Genomic DNA, 19,936 nt, shown 5'->3' with positions numbered 1-19,936 from the left:
AACAGTATCTCAATTATTCTAAAATGACCCTCTCATTGATATACTATTATAGTTTTTGTTAATATTTTGAATTTGTTTTTTAAATAGTTTCTTTTCTTTTCTTTTTTTTATTTTAATTTTAGGTAAAGTTTTTAATAATTTAGTAATTTGTGTTTTTGGTTCGTTTTCATATTTGTTTGTTATGTCTTTGTAGTTTTTGTTATTATTATGGTTTAGTTTGTTTATTTAGTTTTAGATATTTCAGTACTTTAGTAGTTAATTTAATACTCTAAATTAGAAATGTTGCATTTGCAATAGCTGAAATAAAATAAGTTATAAGATTTATATTTTTATATTTAATATAAGATGTATTTTTTATTTTATAAATAAAATATTTTATTTCAGTTAATGTTTATTTTATTTCAGGTAATGCTATTTATTTATTTTTTAATGGTTTTAGTTTTTTAGTTTCAGGTTACAATAATAACCCAGGTTCAGATCACAATTCAAAATACAAGTGTTGCACAATGCCTAAAGGAGAGTCGTTTTTTACTGTCATGGCAAAACGGATGCTTGCTGAGCAATGACATGGTGCATGTCCAAAAATGTCAATTTTTATTAATACTTTTTAATTATTCAAAAGGTCAATATAAATGCATACAATTGATGATTAGTCCATTTGTGCTTTTGCAATGTGGGTATTCTAGCAAAAAAGTACCATGGAAGCAAGTCTGTGGTCTTGCATGAGCTCACCTCTCCTGAACTTCTGCTCCATAAGTCGGCTGTCTTCTGCGCCGGTGCCACGGCTGCCAGCATCAAACACACTTTGTTAACATCATTAAGTGGGTCATTCCTGTTACACAGCGCCTTATGAACTCTTTAGCTTTTATGAATATGCTTGTGGTGTAATTTAAAGATCGCTCTTAAATAGCTGTCAGTCTGTGGTCTTGCATGAGCTCACCTCTCCTGAACTTCTGCTCCGTAAGTCGGCTGTCTTCTGCGCCGGGGGCCACGGCTGCCAGCGTCAAACACACTTTGTTAACATCATTAAGTGGGTCATTCCTGTTACACAGCGCCTTATGAACTCTTTAGCTTTTATGAATATGCTTGTGGTGTAATTTAAAGACGTATTTCTATAAAAAACTCTCCGGTCAAGCTCAGGCACTTCAGCTTTACTAATTATGACTTCAGTAATTACTCACACAATGGCAAGAGCTGAGGAGAGTCATTGCTCAGTGAAGGACTGACAGTTAGATTAAGTAGATTTTCAGATGTTATTAATGAAGTTTTTATATTATTATATACATTTCTGTAATTTTAGCCAACAGGATGGTGGTATTTTTTAGAGAGACATATTTATTTATAATAATTTATATTATATTATATTGCATAGATATATATATATATATACACTTTTTTCTTTTTCATTTTCTCTCCAAAATGTGCATTGCAGTGATTGTTTTTTTTTATTATTATTAACATTTGGGTGATTATTATTTAATTATTATTAACAGTTGGGTGATTAATGTACTTAAATGCACTCATTAAAATAATGTCACAAAGGAAATTAAGCCTTTTTAAAGATTATTCAGATTTTTTTTTCATTATGCAAAATATTATTTTCACATTTTTTCAATTTTAGAGCACAATATTACATGTTTTGTCCAAAATAAAAAAAATTGTTTTGTCAAAAATATATATATATTATTTGCAGAAGTGAATAATATTAATAAAAAAAAATCCAATATATTAAGATATATTTGACATTGGACATTGAAATGTATTCAAATGCATTTATGCATAAATCTTACTGGCGGCGAGGGACGAGGAGGCAGTGGCTCTCAAAATGCAGTCTTTCATAAGGCCGGCACATTAAAATCAATTTGACTTCAGAGCTTCATGTTCTTTCATATCTTAGCGTATGCATTTTGCATTGGCTATTTACAGTGCTTTTGGCTTTTCCTGCTTCTAAACAGCTCCCTTTGGCTCTTCCATGAACAGCTCTTCATCTCAAACCTTCTGGGTTGTAGATTTTCGAAGAGATGACATCCGATCAAAGATCAGCTAGCAGGCTAATCTCACGCCAACCCGAGATAAGCCTCTGGACCAGAGCGTCTCCAGTGGGTATCATATGGAGAGCTTCCACATCAGCTTATTGTCTGATCTATATTTGATGATCGTGCCAATCTAGACTCGTGTGTGGAGATGCTAGCAGAGGAAAACAAACCAGCCTGCCCTACACAAGCCCTGTTTAATCCACATACACCCACCTCGTGTCGCTCTGCAAATATTAGCAGGAGGTCGGGATACTGCGGGTGAAGAAGGGCCACGTCTGCTGAACTCTGATGCTGTACGTGTGATTACTTCCCAGGGCTGTGTGCTTTCCTTCTCATAGAAACACTGCAGTGAATCACGCTAGGTCATATTCAGCTCAACCCTTCAGATTTCAGTCTCTGCAATGCATACATTCTTGCTTTATTATTGTAATACAGTCACAAAAACATCCTGTTCGGACACATGTTTTTGTTTTTAATTAAAACCAACATGCTAGTTAAATCAGCCCCTGACAATTGGGTGATTAATGTGCTTAACTGACATGAAAATAATGTCACGAAGCAAACGAGGCTGTTGATTTTTATTTTTTTTTGCATTATGCAAAATATTATTACTGATTGTTGATGCAAAATAAGACCCAGACAGTTCTCAAAACCCTTTTGCTCATATTTAATTTTATGCATGGAAATTAACGACATCTTTGCCGTTGAGTGCTGTAAATATTAATGACTGTCTAACCGTTTCAGTTTATCATATAATAAATATTTTTTTAATTTAGACGCAGACATATCGCAGGGAATTATTTCAATATTAATTATTAATAAAACCTAATAGCATTTCTTTATGAATACAGATAGCAGATATAGATAAAGCTCTGTTCATAAAGGTATGCTAGAAAGGAGACTTCTGTTTTTTATTTCTCTATTTTATCTCATTTCTATCTAGAAGAAAAAGCGGAGATATCAATTGTTATATGCTTATTTACACACAACCATTCAAATGTTTGGGAACAGTAAGATTTTGAATGTTTTTTAAGACGTCTCATCAAGGCTGCATTTATTTGAGAAGAAATACAGTAAAATTGTGAAACATTACAATTTAAAAATAACTGTTTTCTATGTGAATAGCTGTTAAAATGTAATTTATTTCTGTGATCAAATCTGTATTTTCAGCATCATTACTCCAGTCTTCAGTGTCACATGATCTTCAGAAATCATTCTAATATGCTGATTTATTATCAGTGCTGGAAACAGTTGTGCTGTTTAACATTTTTTTGGAACCTGTGAAACTTTTTTCAGGATTTTATTATATATTTACTGCATATGTGACTGATAGTAAAGCGCAACCTTTTGTTAAAACTCAAGAGCATTTTCAGTGTATTTTTAAACTTTTTTTCTCTCACACATTTGTTAGGCTATTTTAGAAGAACAGTAAAACATTTATAAATAAATAAACCAAAATAAATAATAAATAAAGGTTGCACATATTTAATTCTCAGCCCACTCTTGCAGGATGCTGCAGCTATGTAGGATGTGTGTGTGTGTGTCTGTGTGTGTGTGTGTGAGTCTTTGTGTGTGTGTGTGTGTGTGTGTGCACCAGATACGGGTTATAACTGTGAAGAGCTGGATCAAGGCCTGCAAACATGCACTTTTTTTTTCTTCCATCTACTTCTGGAGCAATATTTGCTCTTGCTAGAATACACAGAGAGCTCAAACACACTACGATTACACTCCAGACCACAGACTTTCCTTATCTCACCCTCAACGCTTTTATGTTTAAAAAATGAAGCTGGACACCTTTGCAAAAAGTGCAGTATGGCATGGCAATGCTAGACTTTGATGTGAATCATCTGCATGTACTTTGATACCAAGCTTACAGGGAGCATTCTCACAACTTCCATTATATAAATGTAACAACAAAACATTCTTAAAGTTATGCTTCATGCAATGTTCTTATAACTTTATTCATTGAGAGAAAATGTTCTCAGAACAACATTCAAGAGAACGTCCTTATGATGTTATTTTGATGTTATATTTAGAGTGAAAATAAAGTCAATACAACACTGTAGGAAATGTTTTTGTAACCGTTAAGAAAACGTTATAATCACGACAAGAAAACTGGAACGTCAACATCAGTTGTTCAAACAAAATACCATCAATTGTCAAATTGACATGCTGTGAAATTTTTTGCTGTGAAATTGAAGATGACTGTTCGTTTTTACTTCAAAGTCTGTACATTTAACAGTATTTTTTTTTACTGTAAAATTCCTTACAATTAGATTTTGTCACTGTATAGTAAGAGAAGTTGCCTTTAACCAGTTAACAGGTTTGTACCAAAGCATTTTTACAGTCTTTTATATTATTATAAAATCATAAACATTTTTAATTACGTTTTTAAATGTCACTCTAAAAATGATGTTTCAGATTAAATAAAACAAAGATTATTGGATCAAGTTTTACAAGAGTTTCTGCTTCAAACTTTCACGTTTAATTCAATGTGTTACTTGCCGTTTCTCTGTAAATATTTACTTGCAATTCCTAAATGAAAATGGTTTCAAAGTCCTACACCAAATTTTATTTATTTTACTGGCTTAGACTTTGATTTATACCTAGATCATTTATTGCTATAAACATGGAAATTAGTTAAGCAGTTCTGCAAAACAATCCATTACATTAGCAACAAGGAATACAGTAAAATAAAAATTAATAAAATTTAATAAAATTAAATTAGGGCTAGTCAACCTTGTTAATGCATCCAGGTTGACTGGCCTTTTTTATATTGTGTATGTCTCCAACTCCTCAAGTGTGTTTTTCTGTTATGCGTTCCCAGGAGCCACCGCAGAACACATAAATCAGGATCTAATGACCTCTTAGTGAATCCGAGGCTGTGCATTAATGTGCTTCCTCTTCTTGTTTGAGTGTAAACACAATAAAATAGCATTTGCATTTATATAGTTTTTCACTAGTGGCATTACTCGACTCGGGGCGGGCCGTCGGACAGCTTCATGCTGATTATTACCTGTGGAAAATTAAGATAAGTAAGTTATCCCATGAAAGGAAATGGCTTCTGCATCTCCGCTCCCAGTTAGCAAGAGAAATGCAATCTTACAGTTACGTTTTTAATGCAATGTAGACGGTTTCAAAGTTATCCTGGAGTGGAGTAGTTATAATGTTACCGTGATCTTTTGAAGGTTTTGCATTTTTTTCTGAAAATGGTCGGCTGTTATTTGTTGTACTGGATGCAGATACACAGAGTCTGTTTCCTTAATATACCAGCAAATCCTCCTGGCGGTAAGTTTGTCTCCGCAGCCCCATTAGGCAAAATAGCGCGCCATAAACAAAACTAAACTTGAAAGAGCGGCCGCACACTGAAACGGCAAAACGTTGAATATCCTCCGAGTTTTATCCGAGTGTTTGATGTTTGCTGCTGTTCAAGCCACGCATCGGTTGGAAGGTTAGAGAAAGCGGAAAAACTATCAGACAGATAGCGATCGGGGTGTCTGGCTCCGGCGAAAGCAGTTCGCTTTAATGATAAAACATTGTCCTTTTCTGTAAGCCCTCATGGGAGGCGGAGTTCGTGACAGAAGACAAACAAGACTCTGACACTTCCCGTTAATTAACCGAATTAGCATAGGCCTATTATGTGGCTGGACAGTGTCGTGACAGGCCTCGGTGAGAGACTGCAACGATGACCTTTTGCGGACACCACCAGCTGTCAGCAATTACCTGAGAGCGATCGGCCCGAATAAAAGACCTGGAGTCCTTCAGCGCCGCTTTACGCTACATGTACAGTCACTGAGCTGTGCACTGATATATATATCAGCAATGATGCAATAAACTGGTCAAAAGTGACAGCACAGTCATTTATAATGTTACCAAAGATTTCTATTTTGAATGAATGCTTTTTTTCATGAAACAGTTTCCCCAAAAAAATATTAAGCAACTGGTTTTTAACCAGTATTACTTTAGTATCAGTGAGATAATATTAAAGTTTTTATTAATATTTTTAATTTGTTTAATTTGTTTAATCTTTATATTTTCCATTTTCATTTTAGTTAAAGTTTTAGTATTTTTAGTCGTGTTTTTGTTAAGTATTTTTTAAAATGCCTATATAGTATTTATAAATCTTTATTTCAGTTTTAGTTTTAGTTATTTTAGTTCATTACATTAAACAAAAGGAAATAAGAAACGATGGCCTGGCAACTAGCTAAAATAAAATATGTTTAAGCTTAATTTAATTTAATTTAATTTAATTTAATTTAATTTAATTTAATTTAATTTAATTTAATTTAATTTAATTTAATTTAATTTAATTTATTTTTATTTTATTTTTTAATTTAATTTAATTTTTTTTATTTTTTATTTTTTTCAGTCAATGTTTTTATGCTTTTAGCTATAATAACTCTTTAAGTTTTCAAAATGTATAATAATAAGATGAAACGTTTCTTGAGCAGCAATGAAAATTATATTTTTAAATTATTTTTAAATATATTATAATAGAAAACATTTTAAATTGTAATAATATTTCACAATATTACTGTTTTGACTGTATTTCTGATCAAGTAAATCACTAATTTTGTATACTTTGTTCCCCATTTATCACTCTTCTGAAACATTATGAAGATTCTGAAGATCTGAAGATTTCTACTTTTATTTTTTATTTTTTTTTATGTGGCTATCTAACTTTTTTGTGTCCATGCTCAGATTTTCCAACCAGATTTCAGTCTGTTCCTCACACAGTTATCTTATGCCTTCACAAGACTTTCATAGTTGTTTCTGGAGCTCGACAGATGTGGTCACAGTGAGCTGTTGTTGTACAGAAAAGAGCTTTGTAGAGATTCCTCCAAAACTCTCCTTTTGTGAGAGAAAGCTGTACAGGTTTGGAACGGCATGAGTGTGAAAACTCCTCTTTTAAACTCTGTGTGTCTTATCTTCTCCTGTCTGTGTTCCCCAGGCTTTTCTTGCGAGAAGCTTGCATTCCCCCCTCAGGAATAAGCTCCATTAAACTTTATAGGCTGCAGGCTTTGCTTTAGTTAAAACGTGTGACTAAATGTAAATATGTGCTTTGTATCGGGAGCCAGGAGGCTGTTGAGGCGCGCACAATTAGCTCAGAAAATGCACTGCATAAATATACTTAAAGAACAGCTAAATGCTCTGGAAACGCTTACAACTTGACGCTAATGAGATCCATGAGAGTGCTGTTTTACTTGATGAAATGCTGTCATTGTGAGGCTCGGTCTGATGTGATTGATGTGTTTGACCGCAGGTACGTCAGTAATGAAGGTTATGGCTTCGGACGCTGATGATCCGACCTATGGAAGCAGCGCTCGGATAGTTTACAGAGTCCTGGAAGGAGAACTATTCTTTACTGTTGACCAACAAACAGGTAAGCGCATAAATGAGTTCTTTACACTGTCATTTCCAATTGAAAACCCATATGTATTAATGTCATGAATCGGATACTTATTTTATTGGTGAATTTGCACCCAAACATCATGGTGAAAACTTTTGCACAATGTTTTCCACTCACTTTGTTCAGAAATTGTACAAATTGCCTTTTTAGTTTTAGGGATTTTTCAGACTTGAGTCTTTTTAGTTGAAATGTACTGCTGGTTGTTTCTTGTTGCTGTTTATACACTGCACTATAATTAGTGTTGATTATGTTTGTAAGTGCCACAGCTCTTAGTAAAAAAAAAAACCCTTTGAACAATTTATCAAAAAATGGGCAACAAATTGCTGTTGAATTAAATTTGTAGTTAGCAGAAATATAGAATGCAAAAGTATGAAGTACAAATCTAATTTGTTTTCTCAGTGGATAAACTGATTTATAGTTTAAGCGATTTACAGTATGACATTTGCAAGTGATTTCAATGTCATATTTCAAAAACTGTGTAATAGCCCAATTCCCCTTGAAGTTTTTTTATTTGTATTTTTTTTATAAGAAATTAAATAGAAAAGTTTGTGGTTGGTTGACTTTTTATTATTATTATTATTTTTATAAAGTATATGTTAATACTCTTGTCACCAAGGCTGCATTTATTTGATCAAAATACAGTAAAAACTGTAAAATTGTGAAATATTATTGCTATTTAAAATATTTGTTTTCTATGTGAATATATAGTAAAATGAAATGTATTTCTGTGATGCGCAGCTGTATTTTCAGCATCATTACTCCAGTCTTCAGTGTCACATGATCTTCAGAAATCAGTATAATATGCTGATTTGCTGCTCAAGAAACATTTCTGATTATCATCAATGCAGAAAACAGGGTTATTATAGCTGAAACTAAAACTAAAACCTTAAAAAAAATGCATTGCTTGAAAATAAAATAAACATTAACTGAAATAAAAAAACTTATGTCAGCTATATAATATAATATAATATAATATCAAATAATATAATACAGTTTAATATAATAATGTCAACTTAAAACAAAACAAAAAACTATATAGATAAAACATAAAAATAAAATAAAATAAAATAAAAATGACAAAAACACACAACAAAATTACTAAAGCTGAAATTAAAAGTGAAGTCCAAAAAAAGTATAATAGTATCTTAATGATACTGAAACAACACTGAATGAAAGCAGTTATGCTGCTTTATATTTTTGTTGAAATCAAGATGTTTGTTTGTTTGTTTGTTTGTTTTTCAGGATTCTCTGATGAAAGAAAGTTCATTTTTTTAAAATAGAAATCTAACATTATATATGCCTTTAATGTCACTTTTGATCAATTTTGTCCTGGCTGAATGAGCCCAAACTTTTGAACAATAGTGTATAAAAGTCACATTTTTTAAATGAGTGCTTGGAATGCTCTGAAAAATAGTTTGTTTCAATAATCAATAATCATTAAGCATGTTGTTGTTGTTGTTGTTGTTGTTTTCTCAGCTGGCGAGAGTTTTAGTTTAGATATGCGGCAGTGTAAGTAAACAGTCCGGCCGCTTCAGACGCACCGTCATCACTGGAGTCTCCAGGGAATAGCTTTTGTTGCCTGTGTTTGTCCCCCGGGGAACTAGCTCTAACCTTTTAAAGATTTCTTTTTTGGTGCGGCGGGCACGAGACCTGATGATGAATGGCTTGGCCTTCTGCACGCTCCTTCCTTCTGATCGGAGAACAGTTAGATGAGCTGCGTGTTTTGCTCGTGACCTCGTTTATTTACAAAAAAAACTGCATTAATCTCTGGACGGGGCTTTTAGTCTTTGACGCGGGGTAAATAAAAAGGCTTGTTGAGGAGTTTGATATTAATATCAGTTTATTAGATCAGTGTTAGTGGCTTGCGTTTGAACTACGGCTTCTCATCTCACGCTCTCCAAATCTACAAACCGTTTGATGATGTTTTCATTTGCTTCTGCAATTTTCTCAAATGAGAGGCTTTTCAGCCTCTTGTCGCGCTGAAATTACTACCAGAATATGGAAGAAATGCCCTACCAGAGGAAGATTTTATTGATCAGATTTTTTTTTGTTTTATCTTTTAAAGAAGTCGTCTCTTCTGCTCACCAAGGCTTCATTTATTTGACCGAAAATACAGTAAAAACAGTAATAATGTGAAATCTTATTAAAATGTGAAATAACTGTTTTCTATGTGAATATATTGTAAAATGTAATTTATTCTGGTGATGCGCAGCTGTATTTCCAGCATCATTCCTCCAGTCTTCAGTGTCACATGATCTTCAGAAATCAGTATAATATGCTGCTTTGCTGCTCAAGAAACATTATGGATGTGTAAAATACCCCAGAGGAAGATTTTATTCATTATTATATTTATCGATTTAAGTCTACGTTATTTGTTTTGATGTTTCTCCTACAATTTCAGAAAAATACACATAAACAAGATTTTGAGACAATAATGTCTATATGATACTATATGTATAATTTATTAAACAAGTATTTAATGTATTATTATTATTATTAACACTAATGACAATGGCATTGTTGCGTTACATAATTGTGATGAAAATATTGTCACAATGCAATAAATAAATAAATAAATAAAAAACATAATCGTCCTAATATAATTTTACATATATAATATAATATAATATAATATTTATTATATTATATTACATTATATTACTACCAATATTCCAGAAAAAATACATACATCTAGAGGAGACACATGTGAGATTACTGTGGTCTTTTTCTTCGGAGAAACATCTAGACTGATGAGAGTTGAGATATTAAAGAGATCTGATTTGTAGTTCATCCTGCTCAGTGTCTGACCGTAATCTACCAAGAACCCCATGTTTCCTTCAGACGTCTTTCAGGTGGAGTGCTTTGAATCGACAGAACTTCCGACTGTACTTGTAATGGCTCTGACCTCAGGTCAGCAGCTTTCGGTGGTTGGAGAGAGAGGGAGGGGAGTGAATAGTGACTTCCCTGTGCTCTGGATGCTTTAAAGCACACACATATCTTTAGCACACAGATGCATTCCACCACACAGACATTGCGATGGCTAGCGCTTCCTCACTGGGAATGCAGAGCTCCATAGTGGAGAGCAAAAGAAATGCAGATAGAAACAAAGAACAGAAAGACACTGACATAGACAGCCAGACGAGCGGCTGTTTGTTGCACAAACCCACAAGGATGCCACAGATTTGTTCAGTAGGTCTTTGACTGCAGGAACAGTGGATTTTATTGTCAGGAGGTTTCAGAATAGTGCTGTTTGGAGCATAAAAACTTGTACAGCTCATATTTCACACCCCATTATTATTATTATTATTATTATTATTATTATTATTATTATTATTATTATTATTATTGTTATTGTTGATGTTGTTGTTGTTGTTATTATTAACAATAATAATAATAATAATAATAATAATAATAATAATAATAATAATAATAATAATAATATTGTTGTTGTGTGTGACATTATTTTCTATAAGATTCAAGCACATTTTCTTTGTAAAAATGTGTTCGCATTAATGTGAATTTGGGAGAACTATTATTTTCTATTATTTTATAGAAAATAATATTGCAATTGAAAAAAAAACCTAATCGTAATGGTTTAAAAAATGGTTTTGGGAAAAATGAAATATGTTGTATTTTTTGTATATGTTGTAATTATTATTATTATTATTACAGTAATGGCAATGGCATTTTTAGTTGCTTAATTGTGATTAAAATAATGTCACAATGCCAAAAAAAGAAAAAAAGGCTTTTGATGATGTGAGTACAAAAATATATTAATAATAACCAACATTTTAGAATGAAGAACATGACGTAATGCTCATCGGACAGCATTTCTAGGTGGTGGTTCTGTGTAGAAATGATTATAGATTAGTGCAGATATAACAACCGACTCTTATCAACAGTTCCACTGATTTAGTCCGTTTTTGCACTAGTACATCTGACAGACACAGAATGAAAGGCAGAAGGCTTTGATAGTGATTTCACGGGGTCTTTAATGTAGATGTGGCTGATGAAATCTTTCACTCATTGCTACTGTAACGTCTGCAGTCGTCTCCTGCCGTTTGACTGACAGTGATTTTTAGTGGCTTGTCACATTTCGTGTCAGATTCGCTGCATCCAGTCGTGCTCGTGTGACATCAGGACAGAAGAGAGAGAGAGAGCGAGCGAGCGTGAGGAAAGGTTATACGCAACAGGTTATGTTTCTGCCTATCTTTTGCCTGCATTTTTGAAAACAGCAGATTTTTAGATTTTCCCGCGATGTGAACAGAATAAAGGGAGCTGCAGGAGTGTCAGGCTGGCGTGTGTCCTTTACCATTCTCATCATTTCCATGCCTGTGTCTAACCAATGCCATGGCAACAAAGGATAATTGCGGTCCTTCAGGGTAACACAGTGCCATTGTCTTTATTTCACTCCCAAAATATCTTTATTCCAGGACCAGTGTTCCTGCGGCGGCTCGTGTTTAGAGGAGAAAACAAGTCATTTACAGACTTTTATGGCTTTTGAAACATTCTAGTTTTGTGTTAATTTGCAAATCATTCAACTGTTTGATACCTACAAGTATGAGCTTCACAAAATCTGTAAAGAACAATGTCTATAATAATATCATATCATATCATATCATATCATATCATATCATATAATTGGTATTTTGAATACGCTTTTTATATTTTCAGTTTTATTTGTATTTTAGTCTAAGTTTTATTTATTTTGTTATGTGCCTTTGTCATTTATTATTATTATTATTATTATTATTATTATTATTAATCTATTATTTATAATGTGTTATTTAATAATAGTATTTATTCATATTCTGAATTAGCCTTTTATATTTCCAATTTTCATTTTAATTGTAGTTTAAGTTTGAGTAATTTTGTTACATGCTTTTGGCATTTGTATTAGTTTTTTTTTCTTTTCTTTTAATATTTCCATATATGCTATTATAGAAATATTTATCACTAATATATATATATATATATATATATATATAGTATTTATACTATTTATACTATATACTATTATATAATTTATTAATATTTTGAATTAGCTTTTTGTATTTTTCATTTTAGTTTACGTTTTAGTATTTTTTATGTGCTTTTTTATTTTATTAGTTTAAGCTTTTTTCATATTTCTGTTCAGCTTTAATTTATTTTTTATTTCAGTACTTCAATTTAAACTTATTTTATTTCAATTAATTGCCAAGGCAATATTTCAAATTTTCGCTTAAGTTTTTCTTCTTTTTTTTTAAGTACTGGTTTTTCATCTAATATTTTTATTTTTATTTTATTTCAGCATCATTAAAAAAAAAAAACACGTTTTAATAGTTTGGTTTGGGTTAAAATGCACATGTTTAATTGTTACGAATCTCAAAAAGGAGCTTCACATCAGTTGCTTGTTCACACAGACGTTTGTTGATCCACGTCTGCAAAATATTGTGCGGATGGACTATTTAAGTCGCAAACGCTGACGGTGTGAACGCAGCTTACGTGAAATTGGTGAACTGCTCGCCTACTAAGTCTCATGGCATTTATCATTTCAAATGAGTAATAAGATCTCCTATATTTATATTCATATCAGAGTGCTAATTGGTAACCATGGCAGGAGGAACATGTATAAGTATTTTTTTCTAGGCAGCACTTGAATTGCATAATAGTTTCTTTGAATTGAAGTTAATTCTGAAAGCATAAGAAGAACTATAAGTGGCTTCAGACATGTGATGCTGCTCGTGTGACCTTTAAACACCCCTCCATCTCTCTCTTCTTTCTTCATCTCCAGGAGTGATCCGGACGGCCGTGGCGGATCTGGATCGTGAGACGCAGGACCGCTATGAGCTGGTTGTCAAGGCAACAGATATGGCAGGCCAAATGGGCGGCCTCTCCGGTTCCACCACAGTGACTATAGTGATCACGGATGTTAATGACAACCCTCCACGCTTCCCTCAGAGTGAGTGTGCTTTATGTCAGCCGTCAGTCAGCTGCATGCCGTCAGACGTGACCTTTGGCTTGAACACTGTCAACAGAACAGCCATCTGTCAGATTCTTGAGCACATCCTCATTACAAATTGTGATTTCCAGGCAATAAAGGTTAATAATTGAGTAACACTTTTCAATAAGGTCTCATTTGTTAACACTGGAGTGGGAGCGGGACCCCCCCCTCGGTCCATTCGCGATCGAGTTTTAGTGGGGGGGGGGGCGCCCGGTGTGACCGCGTCAGTTGCACCCCCCTATTTATATACTATTGTAGCATTTATTTATATTTTGAACTAGCTTTTTGGATTTTCAACTTTTATTTTATTTTTAGTTTAGTGTTGTGCTTTTGTTATTTTTACGTTTGTGCATTTAAAATAAATAAATAAATAAACAAATAAATACATAAATAAGTGAATGTATTAATAGCATTATGATGAATATTATATTCAGCTTTAATTTATTCTTATTTCAGTTTTAGTTCTTCAACTTAAAGGGGTCATAGGATACTACATGCACTTTTACAAGTTGTTTGAACTGAAATGTGTGTTGGCAGTGTGTACACACAACCACCCTATAATGATACAAATCCACCCAGTGGTTTTTTTTAAAAAATCTGGTTAAAAGTTTTCCCCTTTCTCAAATCGAGCTGACGTCACACAGACAGGCCCCTCACACTATAGTTTGATTGACAGTAGTGTTTCAGCACAGACTGGACTGGTGTCTTACCTTAGCTCCGCCCCTGAGTGAGCTGTCATCAGTCCGCCAGTGTTTCACCGCCGGAGCAGATGTAGACAAGAATGAGTCCTGAGCGATTGAGGTGTTCTGTTGTTGGATGTAATAATGAACATAGCAGTCGTCATTTACTCCCGACATCTGAGCCGCTGAAGACGCAGTGGATTATGTTTGTTTCTGAAGGGAATGCGCCCCCCGATCTACATAAATGCGTCTGTGTTCACGCGAATCATTCGTGATCTAGCTTCACCTCCAGAAGAAGTGAGTATAATGTTTTGTAATGAATATTTGCAAATCGCCTTTCCTAATAATGTGCTAATTAGCAAGTTTCACGATGAATGCGGCTAAAGTAAACAGTCTCTCTGAGAGCAGCTCAGAAGAGAGGGGCGGAGTCAGCAGAGCTCATTAACATTTAAAGGAAAATGCTACAAAAACGGCTTCATCTGAAAAGAGCTGTTTTTGACAGGGTAAAAAATTTGTTTTTTACACTACCATTGAGAAATTTTAACCAAACTATGTTACAGACTTTTCATTAAGACCCTAAAGAATCATATCAACTTGTGGAAAATGGGCATCTTATGACCCCTTTAAGTTAGTTGGCCAAGAAAATATTTCCAATGTGTGTTATTTTAGTAATATGTATACTATTGTAGCATTTATTAGTGTTTTGAATAATCTTTTTATATTTTCAGTTTTTATTTTAATTCTAGATATGTTTTAGTAATTTTGCTATGTGCTTGTAATTTTTTTTTACATTTCCCTTTTTTATTTATTTTATAAATAAATGTATTTATTTCAGTTTTAGTAAGTTTAGTACTTGAACTTCAACTTTATTTCAGTTAATAGTCAAGGAAACAATTCAAATTTTTGCTTACATTTTTTTTTTTTTTAAGTTTCTCATATAATAATAATATTTTATTTAATTTCATCTTTATTTCAATCAATGAAAAGCAGAGCTCTCTCTGTGCACCTGAAGAGGCAACCTTGATAAAATTCTTGTAATTATTAATATTTTAAATGATTTGTTTAAGTGCTCAAAAGACTTTAAAATCCAGATCGTAAAATATGTCAATTTTGCACTGACATACTGAAATGCTTGAACAGCACAGCTCTGTCTGAGACGACTAATGCGGTGGAATCATTGAACAGCTCCAGCTATAAACTAATAAAGCACAGATTTGGTCCCTGCTAAGAGAGAATGCAGCAGAAGCCAGACACTACTTCAAAATCTAAACAACTAGAACAAACTAATAGAGTTTTGTATTGCAGAAGTGACACATGCCGGCTGTGAGATGGATGTTGCCATTTGCATTTGCTGTTGAACATTCATCTACGTTTTAGAGTCTCATCTAAAGAGAAAAAAAGTGGTTAATTGATTGGTATTTGTGTTTTTCCAGTCTCGATTGGATGCTCGATTGCTATATCCAGTACTCACACTCTGTCATGACACTGATGTTTATTGTTTTAAAGCAGTAATTCACCCAAAATCGAAAATTGGCTGAAAATGTGCTCACCCTCAGGCCATCCAAGATTAGGATGAGTTTGTTTCTTCATCAGATTTGGAGAAATGTAGCATTGCATCACTTGCTCAGCAATGGATGCTCTGCAGTGAATGGGTGCCGTCAGAATGAGAGCCAAACAGCTGATAAAAACATCACAATAATCAACAAGTAATCCACACCACTCCAGTCCATCAGTGAACATCTGGAGAAGACAAAAGCTGCGTGTTTGTTAGAAACAAATCCATCATTGAGGCATTTTTCTTCAACTTCAATCGAGTCCTCTATCCATAATAACACTTCCTCCAGTGAAAAACTCATCTGGTCTGAATCAGGAGAGAAATCTGCACAGATCAAACACTGTTTACAAGCCAAAACAGCTCTAAGCAAATATGTGTGTGGATTTTGATGTGAGAGACAACAGGAGATGGACTGTTTTTTCACTGGAGGAAGCGTTATTATGGACTCATATTTTAGCCTTGAAGCAACAGGCTAAAAAGTTAAAAACTCCTTAATCATGGATTTGTTTCTTACAAACACACAGCTTTTGTCTTCTCCAGATGTGAACTGATGGACTGGAGTGCTGTGGATTACTTGTGGATTATTGTGATGTTTTTATCAGCTGTTTGGACTCTCATTCTGACGGCACCCATTCACTGCAGAGCATCCATTGCTGAGACACTGATGCAATTTCTCCAAATCTGATGAAGAAACAAACTCATCTACTTCTTAGATAGCCTGAGGGTGAGCACATGTTTTAGCCAATTTTCATTTTTGGGTATAAAAAAAAAAAGTTACTGTTGACAGAGGTTTTGAAGTTACCATTCCTTTAAATCACAAACTCTGACTGAAAACGAATGGCTTCTTTGTTGCTGCAAATGGCTGTGAGTGTGAATACCACTAAACCTCTGCTGTCAGTCCTGAAAGTCTGTCAAATGTCCTGTCCACTCCATGTGTTTGGTCAGAAACATTCAAGCCCAGTCGAAACACGAAATGACTACACTGGCTGAAAGAGCTTTTTTGGCAGGGATTTCTTTTGATTAGAAATCCTGTAATATAGCTTGTGTTCGGTATAGGTTGATCTTATCAGTGTTAAGTTGATCTAGTAAAAAAGTACAGTAAAAACAGCAAAATTGTGAAATATTACTACAATTTATTTTCTATACTCCAGTCTTCAGTGTCACATGATCTTCAGAAATCATTCTAATATGCTGATTTGCTGCTCAAGAAACATTTCTGATTATTAGCAATGTTGAAAACAGTTGTGCTGCACAATATTTTTGTGGAAACTGTGATACATTTAATTTTTCAGGATTATTTGATGAATAGAAAGTAAAAAAAAACAGCATTTATTTGAAATATAATCTTTTGTAACATCATAAATGTATTTACTGTCACTTGTGAACAATTTAACGCATCCTTGCTGAATAAAAGTAATAATTATTTTCTCCGCCAATATATGTTGTATCTGTATATATTGTATACTTTTGAGTGGTAGTGCATAAGTGGTCAATATATATATATGTATTTTTTTTTTTTTTTTTCTTTATTCTACTTTCTTTATTTATTTTCATTTAGCTTATTTTAGATTAGGAGACTAAATGTAATCATAGCAACCCTATATACAATCCGGTGCTCCCACTGTTGCATCACAGTGTCTGATTAATAAAATATTATGAATCATGTAATGACATTTTCAGAGGTATGTATATATATATATATATATATATATATATGTTTATTATTATTTTCAGGCATTACAGCAGACAGATATTATGCTATAGTCAGCACGCATGTGTTTGACTTATATATATCGTGTCGGAGGCCAGCGCTGTGCTGTGACTCTGAATAGAGCGGCAGTAACACACATCACATGCTCAGACAAATAAAAAGCACTTTTTTTCTCATTGCTTGCATCAGAGCGGAGCGCATGGCCAATGCTTTAATACATTTCATGTCTGGAAGCAGGACTGTGTGTGTGTGTGTACAGGTATATATGGTTTATGAGGACACAAATGTGTATAATGACATGGGTACTACAACGTAAACATGGTTTATGAGGACACTTCCTGTGTCCCCATAAAACAAAAAGCTTAAAAAACACAAAACAGTGTTTTATGAAATTCAAAAATTGGCAGCAGTTTCCTGTGAGGGGTAGGTTTAGGGGTAGGGTTGGTGTAGGGCAATAGAATATACAGTTTGTACAGTATAAAAACCATTACGCCTATGGAGAGTCCCCGTAAACCACAAATACAAGTATGAGTGTGTGTTTGTGCATTTGCAGCCACAGCGTATAAAGAGCAATGAAACACATTGGGGTATTATGTTCCATTTTCTGCTGGTCTTCTGTCCTCCCTTTCCATTTCCTCCAGAGGAAAAGCAGCATTAGCTTTATTACAGCAAAGAGACTCGCTGTAATGCTGTCTCGCATGCCCTGATGTCTGTTTTATCTCCATATTTCGATGACTCTCTCCTCTTTTTTTCCCTCTCATTCTCCACAAAAGCCTCATTTATACCAGTTTTGCTTTAGCATCTAATTCATTAAGCTGCTGTTTGTATTGTGGGCCAAGCTGAAATCGTTATACTCCGTTATGACACATACTGCACTCAGGCATATTGCCTACATTACATATAGACTGTAGATTATGTAAGGCCAGGATGCTTATTAAAGGGAGGTTTGACATTGTGTTGTGTTGCTGTTGAAACAGCTTCAAATTAAATAGTGCAACATTCGACTTCTGGATGTGAACAGACCATTCATTTGCTCCATAGAGAAATCAATTCTTAATGATTATGGATAAATCTTTCTAGACGGACGTAGCATGAGCTCTGAGGTTAAGAGATGATATGTGCTTCTCTAGTAAACACAAGTCAGCCTGATTTGAAGATTATTTTAATAAACATGTTCAGAAGGTGTCTGTGAATCATTCATTTTAATCAGTCAGTTCAAAACAGAACAAAACGATTCATTTGAGTCATTGCTCAATAATATTTAGTGGCTTTTGGCATATTTTAAAATGATTTAATATAAAATACTGTATATGCACACCATTCAAAAGTTTGGGATCAGTAAGGTTTTTTGGAAGAAACAATATATAATTTTATTCAAAAGGGTGCATTCAATTGAGTAAAAGTGAGATTAAAGATATTTACAATGTTTCTATTTCAAAAAGATTTCTATTTCAAATAAATGCTGTTCTTTTGAACGTTCTATTCATCAAAGAATCTTGAAAAATAAAATGTATCACAGTTTCCACAAAGATATTCAGCAGCACAACTGTTTTCAACATTGATAATAATCAGAAATGTTTCTTGAGCAGCAAATCAGCATATTAGAATAATTTCTGAAGATCATGTGACACTGAAGACTGGAGTAATGATGCTGAAAATTTAGCTGCGCATCACAGAAATAAATTACATTTGAACAGATATTCACATAGAAAACTAGCTATTTTAAATAGTAATAATATCTCACAATTTTCAGTCAAATAAATGCAGCCTTGGTGAGCAGAAGAGTTATTTTGCTATGCATTGTTATATTGGTGCATATAAAATGAAAATAATACAAAGTATATTTTTTCCCCTTCTGTTCATTTAGTGAAAAATGGTGCAAAAAATATTTTAACATTTTTCTTTTACTTTTAATTGAAGAAAAGCACCCTTTTTAAGCCATTCAGAGCAAATACACACATACCGCAAAACTGAATATTTCACAGTATATATTTATTATTTAATATTTAAATATCATCAAAAGGATTTGTTTCTTTTGCTGTATTCCCCAGCCCTAATATGCATGCATTCTCACCATAGTGTGTCAACATGAATGGAAACCATCATGAAAGTAACGTCCTCTCTTTCGCTCACAGAGATGTATCAGTTTTCGGTCTCGGAGGGTGCGGCTGTTGGGACGCCGATCGGCCGGGTGATCGCGACAGATGCAGACATGGACGAGAATACGGATATGAGTTACCTGATCAGAGACGAGGAGGGCGGAGAGCTGTTCAGAGTCTCGACTGATGGAGACACACAAGAGGCCGTCATCACCATCAAAAAGGTAGATGGAAGACCTCTCAGTTGTGCCATTCCACGCTCTGAAGGTCGTCCTGGCCTTCACATGTGGCCATATGGTGGATTTTGGTGTTAGCTAGTGATTTTTAACATCAAGGGGTTATTCAACACAGTACCAGAATTGTTTAATATACATAAGTGTACTTAAAATCTAACATATATATATATATATATATATATATATATATATATATATATAAAAAAAAGATACAAAAAAAAAAGAT

The 19,936-nt window shown here is 33.6% G+C and overlaps 1 protein-coding gene across 1 annotated transcript in view; it reads left to right on the top strand.

Moving 5' to 3' along the window:
• Positions 1–19,936, top strand: part of LOC107587604 (cadherin-22-like) — a 100,285-nt gene that overhangs the window by 13,517 nt on the left and 66,832 nt on the right. Inside the window, exons 3-5 of the mRNA XM_016275455.1 lie at positions 7,300–7,419; positions 13,220–13,387; positions 19,511–19,698. Of these exons, the coding sequence (XP_016130941.1) occupies positions 7,300–7,419; positions 13,220–13,387; positions 19,511–19,698 (476 nt within the window). The remainder of the gene's footprint in view (positions 1–7,299; positions 7,420–13,219; positions 13,388–19,510; positions 19,699–19,936) is intronic.

Source organism: Sinocyclocheilus grahami, unplaced genomic scaffold (genome assembly GCF_001515645.1).
Source record: "Sinocyclocheilus grahami isolate Dianchi unplaced genomic scaffold, SAMN03320097.WGS_v1.1 scaffold94.1, whole genome shotgun sequence".
In the NCBI taxonomy this organism is placed as follows: domain Eukaryota; kingdom Metazoa; phylum Chordata; class Actinopteri; order Cypriniformes; family Cyprinidae; genus Sinocyclocheilus; species Sinocyclocheilus grahami.
Note: the sequence above shows the minus strand (reverse complement) of the source record. Positions and strands in the feature narration are given on the sequence as shown.